At 43.7% G+C, this 19,043-nt stretch overlaps 1 protein-coding gene across 1 annotated transcript in view; it reads left to right on the top strand.

The window, feature by feature from the left end:
- LOC135813056 (uncharacterized) overlaps window positions 1-19,043 on the top strand; it is a 55,343-nt gene that overhangs the window by 10,138 nt on the left and 26,162 nt on the right. Inside the window, exon 3 of the mRNA XM_065326275.1 lies at window positions 11,266-11,374. Within this exon, the coding sequence (XP_065182347.1) occupies window positions 11,308-11,374 (67 nt within the window). The 5' untranslated portion in view covers window positions 11,266-11,307. The remainder of the gene's footprint in view (window positions 1-11,265; window positions 11,375-19,043) is intronic.

Here is a 19,043-nt window from a genome sequence, read left to right on the forward strand (position 1 = left end):
ATCTCCCATTCAGTCCCCAACATTTCACTGAAGGTGTGCGCTGAGTTCTAGTAGTACTGCAGCCCTAACCCGTAACGATTTATTGGAAAAGGCTTCTGCTGATGTACAGTACTCCGTGTCGTGTGCTCACATTTGTCCGCATGGTATTGTATTGTTCGTAGTGAAGCGCAGCAACGGCAATTCAAACGCGAAGGTTTTTCGGCTGCTGCAGTACCTACTCACTCTCAATCCGTGTGCTTTGCAAGCAGAGAAAATTAGTCGATGAATAATTTCGTCAAATTCCAAAGAAAGGACACCTTCCAATCGGAACCGTTGACCATTGACCAGAAAAAACAAAATGTTACATGTACAGTCGAATGTCACTTATCCGACCACTTCGGGAATCAGGCATGTTGGATAACTGAATATGTTGGATAACTGATATCCATTATATGTGCATACAATGCTGGATTTCACTAATTTATGTACACAATACCCAAATATATTCATGCATATTCCATGTACACATACATGTTAGCATACTTGACCACATCTACTTCAAGTAAATGCATATTTCACCGTTTAATATACAAAAAACAAAAACAAGAGTTCATTTAAAAATTCGACGAGGAGACAATAATTTTAATATGGCAATAAGTAGGAGGAGCTGAAGCAACATGTGGACTACTTTATTAACAATGTAAGCGATGGAGACGATGCAAGAAACAACCTAAAGGGTAAGGAAGAAATACATGTAAGAAGAAAAAGGCAATGGAAAAAAAGATGATTCGAACAAGTTTTTGTACAACACTCTTCAGGAATCACCGTTGTACTAAAGAACAAAATGAGAACAAAGGAAATAATATAGCAATCAAGGTAGGGTCACACGATACAATGACAGCACTGGAATATCGAGGTGCCATTTCTCACAAAAGTGTGCAGAAAACAAGGGTATACAAGTAAGAACTAAGCGTGACAAGTGTGTATCAGCAACAAAAACAAAAAAAGTGAGAACGAATGATAATAATAACAATAAAAAACAAGAAGGTGACAAAACACATTTAGGCACAAGTGGCAAACTTGTTCGAATCATCTTTTTTTCCATTGCCTTTTTCTTCTTACATGTATTTCTTCCTTACCCTTTAGGTTGTTTCTTGCATCGTCTCCATCGCTTACATTGTTAATAAAGTAGTCCACATGTCGCTTCAGCTCGTCCTACTTATTGCCATATTAAAAGTCCATTTTTTTATTTTTAGAATTTTACTGTTGAGAGTCATAAAATTACCACTCCCGGACTTGTCGGATAACTGACGTGCTCAGATAACTGGCGACCGGATGAGTGACATTCGACTGTTCATGGTTATGGCTCATGAGTAGGGGTGCGCGGATTATTCCCGGAATAATTTGGGAGTACTATCGTCGAGAAAATGTTGGGAATTTTAGGGGAATTCTATCGATCTTTTGTCATATCCATTGATCGTCAGAAGAGTTTTGGTGGAATTCTGTCAAATTTTATCTGCCAGAGAAGAAGCGGGCATCCATGGACGCACGTACATGTACAGTCATGCAGCAATACCCGGACACTGGACATAGTAGCTGTGTACAATCAGTCATGTACATCTAGTACATCTAGTACATCAGATCCTGCATGCAGTGATCACGTGCCTGACAGTCTATTTTGCATACTAAAGAGCATGTGCAAGGCACGGTTCGTGCTGGGGGTCTTTTTTTGGGGGGGGGGGGGAATTCTGGAGAATTGTTTCAATATTTTGGGAGAATACTTTCGAAGTTCCGCGGGAATTGCCCGAAAGCATAATATCGGTTGCGTGCGAGCATAATCCGTGCACCCCTACTCATGAGTGCACAATTATTAGTTTTATTCCCGTAGCTATGCAGAAGACGTAACTTCAGTAACGTCTGGCGCTAGCCAGGGTCCACACAGCTTCAATTTGGTGTTTGTGTGTTTGTGTCACGCCCGGCGCTATCCCGTGTCTGTCCCGTACCGTACCGTACCATCAAACACAGCTGGCCACATACAGCTGGGCGCATTATTCAAATAGGGGTTTCAAACGCAAGATCCAACTTGGTAGAATGAGTATGGATGCGAAGTGTATGGGGGAATGCATGTAGGGCGATAGTGCGGGTTCTAATCCCAGGTTAGGCCACACCAAGTTATCTCTATGTTTCGCGTCACCCGCCCGCGTACCTATTCGAATCCTTTACAAGAAAAAAAAAAGAACCTAGACGAGCCAATCGATGGCTGTTCTGGCGAACATTCTCTAGCCAGTATGGCAGATCAGAGGTTATCAGCTTTTCGATAATCTTGCATTCCAGGCGATGGTAAGTAGAAGGTGCGAGAGATGAAAATTTCTATTTTTCCAAGCCGTGCGGTAGGCCTAGGGCCTGCTCACCAAGCGAGCGGAGATTCCAGGTGTCCAGGACTTCGAGATTTTCCACGTTTGTGATGGAGCGGGATCCCACTCGACTCATGTCAAAATGCAGGAGGAGCCATCCATGAAATCTCTGTATGGCTCCAGCCCAGTCTGCCAGCTGTCCTGTGACGACTTGTTGTCGTTTTGGATAGAAGTGACAGTTTAGTAGTGGTATTCTGTGTGCAACGTGGCTCAGTACACATAGAATGGAGTTTTGTTTTTTCTTCTGTTTTTGTTTTTTTCCGCCCGCGTGCCTTTTCCAGAAAATATCCGACGCGAAACATAGAATTAACTTGGTGTGGCCTTATGCTAAAAAAATAGGAAAATTGAAAAATTTATAACATCTCTATGCTTTTTTGCCTAGGTTATCAAGGCGGTAGACGGTGTCGTATTACCCTCGACCGTACCTATCCCGTACCTGCCCCGTACCTGTCCCGTACCTGTCCCGTATCTGTCCCGTACCTGTCCCGTATCTGTCCCGTACCTGTCCCGTACCATACCGTGCTATCAAAGACGGCTGGCCACAATGCATATTCAAATAGGGCTTTCAAATGCAAGATGATAACGTGAAGCAACTTGGAAGAATTAGTTTGTGCGCGAAGTGTATCGGGGGATGCATGCACGGCGATAGTGCGGGTTCGAATCCCAGGTTATGTCTTTAAAAAAAAGGAAAAATTTATATGAGTTTATAATATCCGTATGCTTTTTTTGTCTAGGTCATCAAGGCAAAAAAAGCATAGCGTAGGGCCCCGCGCATCCAAGCTCTCTCGTTCATTGCCATTTTACGACTATTGTCTCCTCGTAGGTTATTGAAATACTTTGATTGATTTCTTCATCATTTTAGGAGGAAATCCTTATTCGTGTGCTCTTTGATCGACTGAGCACATGATAATGACGTAGTTGGCTGACGTTTGAATCGCCTCGAGAAGAGCTTTCTGTGATAGATGAGAGTGGAATGGCATTGATGGTGGAATTTACTCGCATATTGGGCTTGGGGTGGACTTTGCTGTAATCCCGCGCCTGATTTGTGGCAGCTAGTTAATACATTGACCTGTCAAGCCAATGAGGTAAAATATATTCCATACAATACGATACAACACAATACAGTTGAACATCGATTATCCGACCACCTCTGGGCAGACAACTGTCAGGCGGCGTTCAGATAAGGCAAATGTTCCGGATAAGAAAAAACTGTCACTCACACACTTTCAGTGGTTATTACTAGCCGCAGGACCTTTTTACTTTTCAAAATTTTCGTATTTTTGAATGGCTCACTACATGCACAGTGCGTACTCTACGGCACGTGCGCCCAAAAAAACTGTTACGGATAATCGAATGGTCGGATAGTCGATGTGCGGATAATCGATGTTCAACTGTAATACAATAATGTCCTTGCCTTGATAGTGTTCTTGTGCTTAACTGTTGCTGACGGCCAAATGCATGGTTACCTGTGGAGCCCATTACATAACTTTACAGTCTCCTATGGTACGCATCCTTTCCGACGGCAAAAGAGGCTACGGATTTAGTTATTCTTTACGTTGTCAGCAAATGACTACTGGTCTTCAGCAACTTGGGTCTCCTGTAATACGCATCCTGTCTATGCTTTCATAATGCTAACATAATGCTCAGGATAGCACTCGCTACTGATATTCAGAAACTTGGCCTGACTATCACTCACAATATCACTGTTGTAATGTTCATCGTTCCCAAGCGGTCGCTGGTTTCTCCCACAATTTCATCGTACTGTTGTAGGACATGCTATACGTCATCCGTATTGATGTGTGGCGCTGTCGCCTTCATCTCTGCTGCGGGTGTACTCTAGTGACTTTGTACATGCGTTATAATAGACCAATCCCTTTGTCTGGCAAAATAATTCGGGTGGACACAACCACTCCCATAGCGTTGCACATCACATCCGAACCAGTTCCGTTAATTTTTTATAGTTCCGTTTTTTTTTTTAATAACGGAACTGGTTCGGATGTGATGTTCAGCGCTATGGGAATGGGTGTGTCCACCCGAATTCTTTTCACAGATGAAGCTGCAGGAAGCCTCAGCCCTTCTTCAAACCCTTTGTCTGGGTTCGTGAAAAGGGCCACATCGTGCAAGTCAGCTCGCGTGAAGTGCATGGTATTGTATTTAGTTGGTATGTGGCAGCTTACGGGACAGAGAGACGTTTGCTCCCAGAACTTGTGTTTATAACTACTGTAAAACCGGAAAGTCTAACGAGTCACAAAGTCTTACGTTTTAACAACCAATTGTGTTTCGTTATTTGAAAAATACATTATCGCTAGATGTCTGTGTGAAGATGCGCAAACAGAGGGGGGGGGGGGGGGGGGCAGGTAGCCATCTTTAAACTTTCTGCACGTAATCATGCCAAAATTACAAAACCGTTAAACTTTTTGTTTTGTTAGACTTTCCAGTTTTACAGTAGTGTTTGACATGGACCATGGCGGATAGGATCAAATTGAATTTTAGAACGGCTGCTCCGATCCGAACTCTAAAACCAGAAACAAATTAATGGCTACAATTCCTAACCATACCACAACGAACTGATCGGCTGCATCATTGTATTGCAAAAGGTTTCCATCTGTTCGAATAACATTCATGATGAGCTAGGCAAAAAAGCATAGCGCAGGGCCTGAGCGAAAGAAATAAACTTTCTCTTTGCATTCGAGGGCAATACCACACCGTCTACCACCTTGATGACCTAGGCAAAAAAAGCATAGGGATGTTAAAAAAATTCCTTTCTCCTATTTCTTTTTTAAAGACATAACCCAGGATTTGAACCCGCACTATCGCCCTACATGCATTCCCCTTATACACTTCGCATACTTGTACATACTCGTTCTTCTAAGTTGCTTCACGTTATGATCTTGCATTTCAAAGCCCTGTTTGAATGTTGTGGCCAGCTGTCTTTGATGTTACTTTACGGGGCAGGTACGAGATAGCGCCAACACAAACAAACAAACACACACCTTGATGGTGCGGTACGGGACAGGTACGGGATAGCGGCAGGCATGCCGATGGCACAAACAAAAAAAAACACACCTTGATAGTACGGTACGGAACAGGTACGGGATAGCGCAAGGCATGCCGACGGCACAAACAAACAAACACACAGGGAATTAAAGCTGTGTGGACCCTGGCTAGCGCTATACGTCACTGAAGTAACGTCTTTTGCATAGCTACGGGAATAAAAGGGGTTTTGCTGAAAGAGTGAGTATGCATGCAAAAGCAGCGCACTTCTCCTTGTCGGTTGTACATGAAAATTCTGACACTCAATTGCATACGGCTATTGTGTGTGTTTTACGTACGCTCTCGCTTGATTTTGTTATAAAAGGCCAGGTTCGCTCCTTGTACATTGTTCTGATGATGGGTGACTGGCCCGAATCGTCAATCATTTTTCGACATCATTAATAAAAGAATTTTCATCTAAAGAGTGAATAGCAACTAAATAGAGCGTTTGTCAGATGATAAACCCTCTTTTATTCCCGGATCTATGCAAAAGACGTTACTTCAGTAACATCTGGGGCTAGCCAGGGTACACACAGCTTTAATTCCCGTAGCTATGAAGAAGACGTTACTCCAGTAACGTCTGGCGCTAGCCAGGGTCAACACAGCTTTAATTTGGTATTTGTTTGTTTGTTTGTTTGTGTGTTTGTGTGTTTGTGTCACGCCTGGAGCTATCCTGTATCTGTCATGTATCTGTCCTGTATCTGTGACTACATAGGCTCTACGCTCATACAGGATTGTACATAACAGCTGGCTACAATATTTGCTGGCTCCCGTATCTGTCCCGTACCGTCCCGTACAAGCAGCGGGCCACAATATTCGTCGTAGTATGTATACAACTCCCTGATGTACAGGGAGATTTGGAAAGAAATAGGGAGACGAGGAGGAAATAAAGTTAGAATGGACGTTAGTTGCCGAATAGGTAATAGGATGCGTCAGCAAAAACATACTTTGGAAGAGAGATCCCGTCGTCTCCAAAATAAGCGCCGGTCACAGGAAACGTCGGAAGAGAGATCCCGTCGACTCCAGAACGCCCGTGAGCGGCAGAGTCAGCGCCGGTCCCAGGAAACGTCAGGACAGTCCAGAACGGCCATGATCGGCAGAGTCAGCGCCGGTCCCAGGAAACGTCAGGACAGACATCCCGTCGACTCCAGAACGCCCGTGATCGGCAGAGTCAGCGCCGGTCCCAGGAAACGTCAGGACAGACATCCCGTCGACGCGCAGAAAAACGAAATCTGCAGCCTCTTTTGTGGTCGCACAGGATACGTATTTTTGTATTATTGTATTGTATCGTAATGTATGGAATATAATTTTACCTCATTGGCTCAACAGGTCAATGTATGACTACAAAAGGCCAGAAAATCCAATGTCTGTATTAAAATCAACTAATTTTCGCTGGCGATTTAATTTCGCTGATTTCGCCGCTTGGCACCAACCGGCCAAAGTAAATCGCATGCCAAAGTTTGTCATAGAGGCAAATGATGCATGATTGAGCAATGGATGCATGTTAGAGCAAAAAATACCGATTGATTTCTTTTTGAAAACTCCAATCGGCCAAAGTTTAATGACGGCGAAAAGTTTGGTTTCTCACCGGCCAAAATTTCCAAAATTTGAAAGAGATAAAAAGAAAACAAGGTGCAAACCAAAAGTGGATGAAATTAGAGAAATAAAACAACCCGCAAAAAATTCTGCAAATACTTTTGCCTAACTCATATTCAAAATGTTGAGTCACCTCCATCATTACACTGCGCTCTTTAGCCGACTAGACCTTCCTGCACACAACCATCACCATTGCGAGGACACTTCTGTAGAGGATATTGATAAAATCCTTCAGACAGCTGTTTCGCTAATACATAGCTCATCAGTGAAGTTAGATGTTGAATGATTAGAAAATATGGACCAAACTGCTAATATATAGGGGGTTTCCACATACAAAACTGGCATAGCTGAGGTAATAACGCAGGAAAAGGAACTTGTTTTGTCCCTCTGTAATAATATGATAGGTGCGCCGTTAGCGTCAGAGCAAGAAGAGGGACAAGACGAGCCAAGGGACAATCCTGAGGACGCAATACCATACGACCAACTGTTTGTTTCGACCAGCGTTGTTGTACCGTCGACACAGCTCTGACGATGATATACTGGGCGCGGGGCCTCCCAGGGTGTCAGCGGCAGTGGGTGATGGGCAGATAACAAGGTAGCTTGCGGACAATATCGTTGGCATGAAGCCTAGTGACTGCCAAGCGTCTTGGCGCGACGGGCGAGAAGTACAGTGTCATGCCCCAGGGGCTGATGTGGCTGTCGACGTCGGCGGGTCGTGAGGTGCGTTCGCAGACCTTCATGGCGCTCGGTCAACTGCAATACTAGTACACAGACTCTCACTAGCTACATAGTACTCTGATTCTGGCCCGTTATTTCTGCATTGAATAGTGATTGATTTTCCGCGCCGAATTTTCGACGCTGCATGCATGTCCAATGCGCGTCAACAGTACTTCACACTTTCCTTTTCCCGCGTTATCACCTCAGCTATGCCAGTTTTGTATGTGGAAACCCCCGATATAGTAGCAGTTTGGTTTATATTTTCTAATCATTCAACATCTACCCTCACTGATGAGCTATGTATTAGCAAAACTGCTGTCTGTAGGATTTTATCAATATCGTCTACGGAAGTGTCCTCGCAATGGTGATGGTTGTGTGCAGGAGAGTCTAGTCAGCTAAAGAGCGCAGTGTAATGATGGAGGTGACTCAACATTTCTACAATGGCCGAGAGCTCTGTCGCACCCTGTAATAATAACTCGTTAATAAAACGTTTTTGCAATATAATGATGTGGCCAATCAACGGAAAAAAACATTTCCATCAGTTCCAATAACATGTACAATGAGCTAGGCAAAAAAGCATAAAAGCATAGCGTAGGGCCCTGAGCTTCCAAGCTCTCCCGTTCCGTGTTTGTTTGTTTGTTTGTGCCGTTGGCATGCCTGGCGCTATCCCGTACCTGTCCTGTACCATACCATCAAAGACAGATGGCCATGGCAACAATATTCAAATAGGGCTTTTAAATGCAAGATCATAACGTGAAGCAACTTGGAAGAATGAGTATGTATGCGAAGTGTATCGGGGATTGCATGCAGGGCGATAGTGCGTGTTCGAATCCTAGGTTATGTCTTGAAAAAACATTAGGAGAAATGAAAAATTTATAACATTTTGCCTAGATCATCAGGGTGGCAGACGGTGTAGTATTACCCTCGACTGCAAAGAGAAAGTTTGATGTAGCCAATCAATGAAAAAAAAACATTTACATCAGTTCTAATAACATGTATGGTGAGCTAACCAAAAAACATAGCGTAGGGCCCTGAGCTTCCAAGCTCTCTCGATGGGATCGTTGAATATGTAATAGTGTGTAGAGGTGTTGGTAGTTGGCAATGTGTGGGTGTGGCTATGCATGGTAGTTGGTAATGTGTGGGTGTGGCTATACATGGTAGTTGGTAATGTGTGGGTGTGGCTATACATGGTAGTTGGTAATGTGTGGGTGTGGCTATACATGGTAGTTGGTAATGTGTGGGTGTGGCTATACATGGTAGTTGGTAATGTGTGGGTGTGGCTATACATGGTAGTTGGTAATGTGTGGGTGTGGCTATACATGGTAGTTGGTAATGTGTGGGTGTGGCTATACATGGTAGTTGGTAATGTGTGGGTGTGGCTATACATGGTAGTTGGTAATGTGTGTGTGTGGATATACATGGTAGTTGGCAATGTGTGGGTGTGGCTATACATGGTAGTTGGTAATGTGTGGGTGTGGCTATACATGGTAGTTGGTAATGTGTGGGTGTGGCTATACATGGTAGTTGGTAATGTGTGGGTGTGGCTATACATGGTATTTGGTAATGTGTGGGTGTGGCTATACATGGTATTTGGTAATGTGTGGGTGTGGCTATACATGGTAGTTGGTAATGTGTGGGTGTGGCTATACATGGTAGTTGGTAATGTGTGGGTGTGGCTATACATGGTAGTTGGTAATGTGTGGGTGTGGCTATACATGGTGGTTGGAAATGTGTGGGTGTGGCTATACATGGTAGTTGGTAATGTGTGGGTGTGGCTATACATGGTAGTTGGTAATGTGTGGGTGTGGCTATACATGGTAGTTGGTAATGTGTGGGTGTGGCTATACATGGTAGTTGGTAATGTGTGGGTGTGGCTATACATGGTAGTTGGCAATGTGTGGGTGTGGCTATACATGGTAGTTGGTAATGTGTGGGTGTGGCTATACATGGTAGTTGGTAATGTGTGGGTGTGGCTATACATGGTAGTTGGCAATGTGTGGGTGTGGCTATACATGGTAGTTGGTAATGTGTGGGTGTGGCTATACATGGTAGTTGGTAATGTGTGGGTGTGGCTATACATGGTAGTTGGTAATGTGTGGGTGTGGCTATACATGGTAGTTGGTAATGTGTGGGTGTGGCTATACATGGTAGTTGGTAATGTGTGGGTGTGGCTATACATGGTAGTTGGTAATGTGTGGGTATGGCTATACATGGTAGTTGGTAATGTGTGGGTGTGGCTATACATGGTAGTTGGTAATGTGTGGGTGTGGCTATACATGGTAGTTGGTAATGTGTGGGTGTGGCTATACATGGTAGTTGGTAATGTGTGGGTGTGGCTATACATGGTAGTTGGTAATGTGTGGGTGTGGCTATACATGGTAGTTGGTAATGTGTGGGTATGGCTATACATGGTAGTTGGTAATGTGTGGGTGTGGCTATACATGGTAGTTGGTAATGTGTGGGTGTGGCTATACATGGTAGTTTACCACAGTGTAAACGTGATTGTAGTGATTTTACATAATATATTTAAACTCGGATACTGAGCCAGTAATAAAATGTAAAAAATAGAAGAAACACATGAGAACGAGTTATGCATAACTCGTTCTCATGCCTTTCTTCTCTTTTTTACATTTGTTTACTGGCTCAGTATCCGAGTTTAAATTGTGCACACCTGATGAGCCGTCACTAACAACACCGCAAAACGTACGTCGTGTGGAACTACTTGTTATTGTAGTCAACTCGTCCACAATAGTGTCGTGCATGAGGAGTACCGTTAGATATTGGCGTCCGGTTTTGTACAATTCGTCTTCGCAAAGCTTCCCCTTTCCTTTATCTTCGATATTGCTGACCCACCCAAGTTGGGTGGTGTGTTGCTTTGCTGCTTAAAATTGTAGTCAGACCACTTTGTCATGTTATTAACTGGTCTCATCATCGTCCTGTAATAGTCGGCATTCTTTGTTGCCGCGGGACGTAGCTTGTGCACATTTTCCCTGCGCTCACCTTCCCCTCTTCGGTCCTACGTAACCATGAACCTTCCAAGTTGGAAGGATGTTGGTTTGCGCACTGGAGATGTGTTAGAGCTAGGTCTCGGGTCGCTGAATGTCTCAGTGGCCTGTCAGTTTTGTGCCCTATTATCCAACTTTCTGACCGTTTATCATCTCGTTACAGTCGTGGATAGTTGCTGCATAACTCGTTCTCATGTGTTTCTTCGCTTGTTTACATAATATATTGATTATTATTTTCAAGGATTCTCCAGAACCAAATGGATTCCTATCAAGGGGAGGCTCCTGGGGAAAGAAAGTGAAGGTGGCTGATATGAAAGAGGGAGGAAGGGACATGATAAAGTCAATAATAAAAATAATGCAAACAGGAACAGTAGAAGCTAGTTGCAAAATTTCGGTATACCTTGCACAGAATACTTGGGATTCAGATTGTGTCTACACACAGCAACAGTAAAGCGGTCAACAGATGTCAGACAGCGGATTTCTTCTGGCAGCTTATTCCAGTGTGTGTTGCTGTGTTTCAGGTAGCCGTGTGGTGACAACATTGGTGAAGGCTATTGTTACCAATGGAGCAAGAGTCCAGCAAGGATGAGAGCTCCGGCCGCCAATCCCAACAACCTGCTGGTGGCACTGGTGAGTGAAATGATTGCTTTAGCTTATGGAGGAACAAAACTGTGGGACTTGATTTCAAGGGTCATTGCAGAGTCCACTGCTTTTATTGGCGTTCGGTTAGAGCAAGTCGGACATATTCATTCGTACGGCTCCATATGAGAGGCAGTGGAACTCGGATAAGAGGTACTGCCTCGGGAGTGGAAAAAAACTTAGTAGAGAGGTTCTGCAGAGCAAACGTTCGCATGGATTTCGCGCCTAGGCTTGCGAATATTTCTGCGAATGTTCACGTGAAGTTTGTGTTTTCCATGATTTTCGCTCCAAAAAAATACGAGCGCACTCATGCTTATTTGACAAGCCGTCTTCGGTAGATCTACCGAGCTTCATCCGACTGAGAATTTATTTGCTACGAGTGGCTGCACCCTGAGACAAGAGCTTTTTGACTATGTTGTCGATAGCCGAAGACCCACAGACACACAGGTTGGCCTGTGCCGCAATCCGGCGCATCAATATCTGCAAATCCTGAAAAAACATCACCGACTCTGAGAAAATGAGCAGATCGGAGATCGGGGATGGTTACAGATATGAAGCAATGTTGGCTGCAATATTGGAAAACCAGTACCAGCGACCAAGCCAAGAGTAGATCTTCTGGATTGTGAAAGATTAAGCACATAACATTGCATGAGAGTGGTTCGCCATTGCACTGCACTAGTCTGCGACCGTTTCGCCTTGTTGCTAGAGCCCTAGCAGCAGTACCCTATCAAAGAGATAAACAAGAGGCCTGGCAAAATGACTCCTGACTACAACATCATACATCCACATGCATACTTGCCTAGACAAAGACAGTTTGGGGAATGTCATTACAACTAACATCACTAGGTAGTTCTAGAACAGCCTGCGTGTCTGCAAGTGCCAAGGGGTGTGGGTATGTGTGATGCACTAAGTATGCATGTGCATAACAACACAATGCTTGCTATCCACTGCTCACTATTTTGCTTTCATAATTATAGAGGTATTATGTTGTGCAGTGCACATGACAGACCTACTAAAACCTACCCCTAGTCAAGTTTGTGTACCAGAAAGCAGTTATCTAGGTCTGCCAGTGCTGAACACACTTTACAGTCCCTATATCGTCACTGCTATAACACTAGTAGAGCCTGGCTGGCTTTGATGTAGATCAGTCCAACCTTTCGACCTAGGTCCAACCGATGGTGACTTTGCCAACAAGTGATTCATTAGTTTTCAAAGATGTCATGTTGACAGATACATGTTTAGCAGAAGAAGATGCTGCGCTCCCTGTCCCAGTATTTATCTATAAACCATGCAATCCTGGTATTTACCTATACACCATGCAATCCCAGTATTTACGTATACACCATGCAATCCCAGTATTTACCTATACACCATGCAATCCCAGTATTTACCTACACACCATGCAATCTCAGTATTTACCTACACACCATGCAATCCCAGTATTTACCTACACACCGTGCAATCCCAGTATTTACCTACACACCATGCAATCCCAGTATTTACCTATACACCATGCAATCCCAGTATTTACCTACACACCATGCAATCCCAGTATTCAACTATACACCATGCAATCCCAGTATTTACCAATACACCATGCAATCCCAATATTTACCAATACACCATGCAATCCCAGTATTTACCTACACACCATGCAATCCCAGTATTCACCTACACACCATGCAATCCCAGTACTTACCTACGCATCATGCAATCCCAGTATTTACCTATACACCATGCAATCCCAGTATCTACCTACCCACTATGCAATCCCAGTATTTACCTACACACCATGCAATCCCAGTATTTACCCGAACACCATGCAATACCAGTATTTACCTACACATCATGCAATCCCAGTATTTACCTACACACTATGCAATCCCAGTATTAACCTATACACCATGCAATCCCAGTATTTACCTACACACCATGCAATCCCAGTATTTACCTACACACCATGCAATCCCAGTATTTACCTACACACCCCGCAATCCCAGTATTTACCTACACACAATGCAATCCCAGTATTAACCTACACACCATGTAATCCCAGTATTTACCTACACACCATGCAATCCCAGTATTTACCTACACCTTGCAATCCCAGTATTTACCTACACATCATGCAATCCCAGTATTTACCTATACACCATACAATCCCAGTATTTACGTATACACCATTCAATCCCAGTATTTACCTACACATCATGCAATCCCAGTATTAACCCTTTAAGAGCCACAGGAAATTTTCAAAATTCTGCATTTTTTCGTGTTCCTCGGATCATAGCTTCAGTTCTACTCACTCAATCCTCACAATCTAGGGCGTCCTGGAACGGTCTCCGCGAGAGGAAGAGAATGAGGTTGATCATGATAGCCAGCACACCGTCTATCCAGCGCTAGATCGCAGCGAAAGTACGAAAAATGCCCCAAATGCGTCCAATTGCGTCCCGCTCCAGATATTTCATTTCACTCGATCGTGGAGTTCCAATTTTTTTGCTGTGTACTCTTGACAATATCAACAGTGAAACCCATGCAAATTCGAGTAAACCAGCATGACGAAAAGTCTCAAAATTCTCAATACTAAAGTTGCACTGCGCGCTTTTGAAATAGCCGCGATCGAGGCTCAACTTACGAGTGATTTATCTCAGGAACCGTTCCTCGCAGCGCTTCGCGGACTGTTTCTCCCGACAGGTGAGAGTTTTCTTTTTGCCCTGGATATTTTGATCGATGGATTTGAGCGAGATTGGACTGAGTTACGATCTTTTGAAGTTTTGCATTTGAATGCGTCGTTTACGACGCATTCAAGTATGGGGCGGCTCTTAACCCTTTCACCACTGTCGACGTATATATACGTCATGACGTGTGCACCTGCCCCACTGACGACGTATATATACGTCTTCAGTGTACGTCGCGTTTGTACTGATGCCTCAACATCAGTGGGGCCTGGAACTGTTCCTCAGTGGGCTGAAGGCCCTGGTCGACGTGTATGCAGCGTATGTGGCCAGTCTGCACAGCAGAACAGCCGCGAGCATCGAGTTTGAAGTGCGTATGTTTGGCATATCGTTCAAATAAATTGTTTTGCTCAAAGTTCGTTTTCGTCATCTTGCCCTGCTGTTTCTCGGCAAGGTAAGTAGCTCAACTACTCTGTGTCGATGGAAGGAGTCCTGTGAAGCAGTGTGAGGCGGGTAATGACTCTGAGGATGATTCTGGAGACAGCGAAATTGTGTTGGAGTCGTTTTCTGAGGATTACGAATTTGCTGCTATTCAAAATATCGCAGCTGACTCGGACGCAGGGGATGCTGGAGACCAAAGAGATTTGGAAAGCGATGCTGAAGTCTCTGACACCTAGGCATGGTGTTCTGAGCAGGAGCTATCTGTCGTGAGCCCGTTTGCTGAAGTTCCTCAAGTAAACTGCGATCAAATTTGAAGGTCAGATTTTTGAAATATTTGAATTTGAAGTCAAGTGTACTGGTCAGACATACATGCAGATCACAATAGAGATGTACATACATGTAAGTATTGTATGTTGAGTACAGAGCCAGGCACCTACAGGATGGAGATTGCTATCTAATATGAATCCAGAATAATCCAGAATAGTCAACAATTGTGCAATTTTGAATCACTATCAGAACTATCGGCACAGCCGATTGTTTCTTGAATTTTCATGCGTACGTACACCAGTACGCAGTATGCACTCGGCTGTTTAGGGAATGCTCCAGTCTATTTAGATAGCTGGGTTGTCTTGCCAGTGAGTGTCCAAATCAGAGAATGAGCAGCACTGCATTCTCCATCAGTATGACTTTACCTGTGCCGCGTACGTACGTACGCGTGCGGCCAGAGATGAATCACCCTGGGATGTGCCGAGCACAGTGAGCTAACCGCTGCCACTGCACCGGCTGTTATTATAGCTGATGCAGTTGCTGTGGCTGCTACTCCAATTACTCGGCATCTTCACTGTCCATCATATGGTTTTGTCTTGAAGTAGGTAGGGCTGCTGGAGGATTCAAGCTTTACGAGGCGCCCAAGAAAAAGAAAGACCCATTCTGGATCGCGAAGTCGCATATGATGCAAGCGCCGTATAAAACGAGTTGCTGTACTCTAGTCTAGGTTGCCGTAGAACACCAGGATCATATCAAGCATGTTATATGACATTTCTCCATTCTGAAGTCAACACTGGCCAGTTATAGCACTGCTTGCCATTGCTTGTCTGATCTTTGTCGTCAATTGCCCAAATAATGAATTTTGAGGAAAAATCGCCTAAAGTCGCATATCTAAATATGGTGTTATGAGTCTCGTACAATGAAATCCTACAAAATTTCTTTGGATTCACAGTGCATATGTCCATACCCAACATCTCCAATCATTTTTGGACCAGAATATTCATTTTCAAAAATTGCCATTATTGGCCCAGTGGGAGGTGATTTTCCGGTCAGGGCTGAAAGGGTTAAAGGGTTAACCTATACACCCTGCAATCCCAGTATTGACCTATACACCATGCAATCCCAGTATTTACCTATACACCATGCAATCCCAGTATTCACCTACACACCATGCAATCCCAGTATTTACCTTCACACCATGCAATCCCAGTACTTACCTACGCGCCATGCAATCCCAGTATTTACCTACACACAATGCAATCCCAGTATTTACCTACACACCATGCAATCCCAGTATTTACCTACCCACTATGCAATCCCAGTATTTACCTACACACCATGCAATCCCAGTATTTACCCGAACAACATGCAATCCCAGTATTTACCTACACATCATGCAATCCCAGTATTTACCTACTCACTATGCAATCCCAGTATTAACCTACACACCATGCAATCCCAGTATTTACCTACACACCATGCAATCCCAGTATTTACTTACACACCATGCAATCCCAGTATTTACCTATACACAATGCAATCCCAGTATTTACCTACACACCATGCAATCCCAGTATTTACCTACACACCATGCAATCCCAGTATTAACCTACACACCATGCAATCCCAGTATTTACCTACACACCATGTAATCCCAGTATTCACCTACACACCATGCAATCCCAGTATTTACCTACACCTTGCAATCCCAGTATTTACCTACACATCATGCAATCCCAGTATTTACCTATACACCATGCAATCCCAGTATTTACCTATACGCCATGCAATCCCAGTATTTACCTACACACCATGCAATCCCAGTATTTACCTATACACCATGCAATCCCAGTATTTACCTACACACCATGCAATCCCAGTATTTACCTACACACCATGCAATCCCAGTATTTACCTATACACCATGCAATCCCAGTATTTACCTACACACCATGCAATCCCAGTATTTACCTATACACCATGCAATCCCAGTATTTACCTACACACCATGCAATCCCAGTATTTACCTACACACTATGCAATCCCAGTATTAACCTGCACACCATGCAATCCCAGTATTTACCTATACACCATGCAATCCCAGTATTTACCTAAACACCATGCAATCCCAGTGTTCATCTACACACCATGCAATCCCAGTACTTACCTACGCACCATGCAATCCCAGTATTTACCTACACACCATGCAATCCCAGTATTTACCTACACACCATGCACTACCAGTAGTTACCTACACATCATGCAATCCCAGTATTAATCTACACACCATGCAATCCCAGTATTTACCTATACACCATGCAATCCCAGTATTTACCTACACACCATGCAATCCCAGTATTTACCTACACACCATGCAATCCCAGTATTTACCTACACACCATGGAATCCCAGTATTTACCTACACACCATGCAATCCCAGTATTTACCTACACACCATGCAATCCCAGTATTTACCTATACACCATGCAATCCCAGTATTTACCTACACACCATGCAATCCCAGTATTTACCTACACACCATGCAATCCCAGTATTAACCTATACACCATGCAATCCCAGTATTTACCTACACACCATGCAATCCCAGTATTTACCTACACACCATGCAATCCCAGTATTTACCTACACACCATGCAATCCCAGTATTTACCTACACACCATGCAATCCCAGTATTTACCTTCACACCATGCAATCCCAGTATTTACCTACACACCATGCAATCCCAGTATTTACCTACACACCATGCAATCCCAGTATTTACCTATACACTATGCAATCCCAGTATTTACCTACACACCATGCAATCCCAGTATTTACCTACACACCATGCAATCCCAGTATTTACCTATACACTATGCAATCCCAGTATTTACCTTCACACCATGCAATCCCAGTATTTACCTACACACCATGCAATCCCAGTATTTACCTACACACCATGCAATCCCAGTATTTACCTATACATTATGCAATCCCAGTATTTACCTACACACCATGCAATCCCAGTATTTACCTTCACACCATGCAATCCCAGTATTTACCTATACACTATGCAATCCCAGTATTTACCTACACACCATGCAATCCCAGTATTTACCTACACACCATGCAATCCCAGTATTTACCTTCACACCATGCAATCCCAGTATTTACCTATACACTATGCAATCCCAGTATTTACCTATACAAGATGCAATCCCAGTATTTACCTACACACACTATGCAATCCCAGTATTTACCTACACACCATGCAATCCCAGTATTTACCTATACACCATGTAATCCCAGTATTTACCTATACACCATGCAATCCCAGTATTTACCTACACACCATGCAATCCCAGTATTGACCTACACACCATGCAATCCCAGTATTTACCTACACACCATGCAATCCCAGTATTTACCTACACACCATGCAATCCCAGTATTTACCTACACACCATGCAATCCCAGTATTTACCTTCACACCATGCAATCCCAGTATTTACCTACACACCATGCAATCCCAGTATTTACCTACACACCATGCAATCCCAGTATTTACCTACACACTATGCAATCCCAGTATTAACCTGCACACCATGCAATCCCAGTATTTACCTATACACCATGCAATCCCAGTATTTACCTAAACACCATGCAATCCCAGTGTTCATCTACACACCATGCAATCCCAGTACTTACCTACGCACCATGCAATCCCAGTATTTACCTACACACCATGCAATCCCAGTATTTACCTACACACCATGCACTCCCAGTATTTACCTACACATCATGCAATCCCAGTATTTACCTACACACCATGCAATCCCAGTAGTTACCTACACATCATGCAATCCCAGTATTTACCTATACACCCTGCAATCCCAGTATTTACCTACACACCATGCAATCCCAGTATTTACCTATACACCATGCAATCCCTGTATTCACCTACACACCATGCAATCCCAGTATTTACCTACACACCATGCAATCCCAGTATTTACCTATACACCATGCAATCCCAGTATTTACCTACACACCATGCAATCCCAGTATTTACCTACACACCATGCAATCCCAGTATTTACCTATACACCATGCAATCCCTGTATTCACCTACACACCATGCAATCCCAGTATTTACCTACACACCATGCAATCCCAGTATTTACCTATACGCCATGCAATCCCAGTATTTACCTACACACCATGCAATCCCAGTATTTACCTATACACCATGCAATCCCAGTATTCACCTATACAC

This window comes from Sycon ciliatum, chromosome 3 (assembly GCF_964019385.1).
Source record: "Sycon ciliatum chromosome 3, ocSycCili1.1, whole genome shotgun sequence".
Taxonomy (NCBI): domain Eukaryota; kingdom Metazoa; phylum Porifera; class Calcarea; order Leucosolenida; family Sycettidae; genus Sycon; species Sycon ciliatum.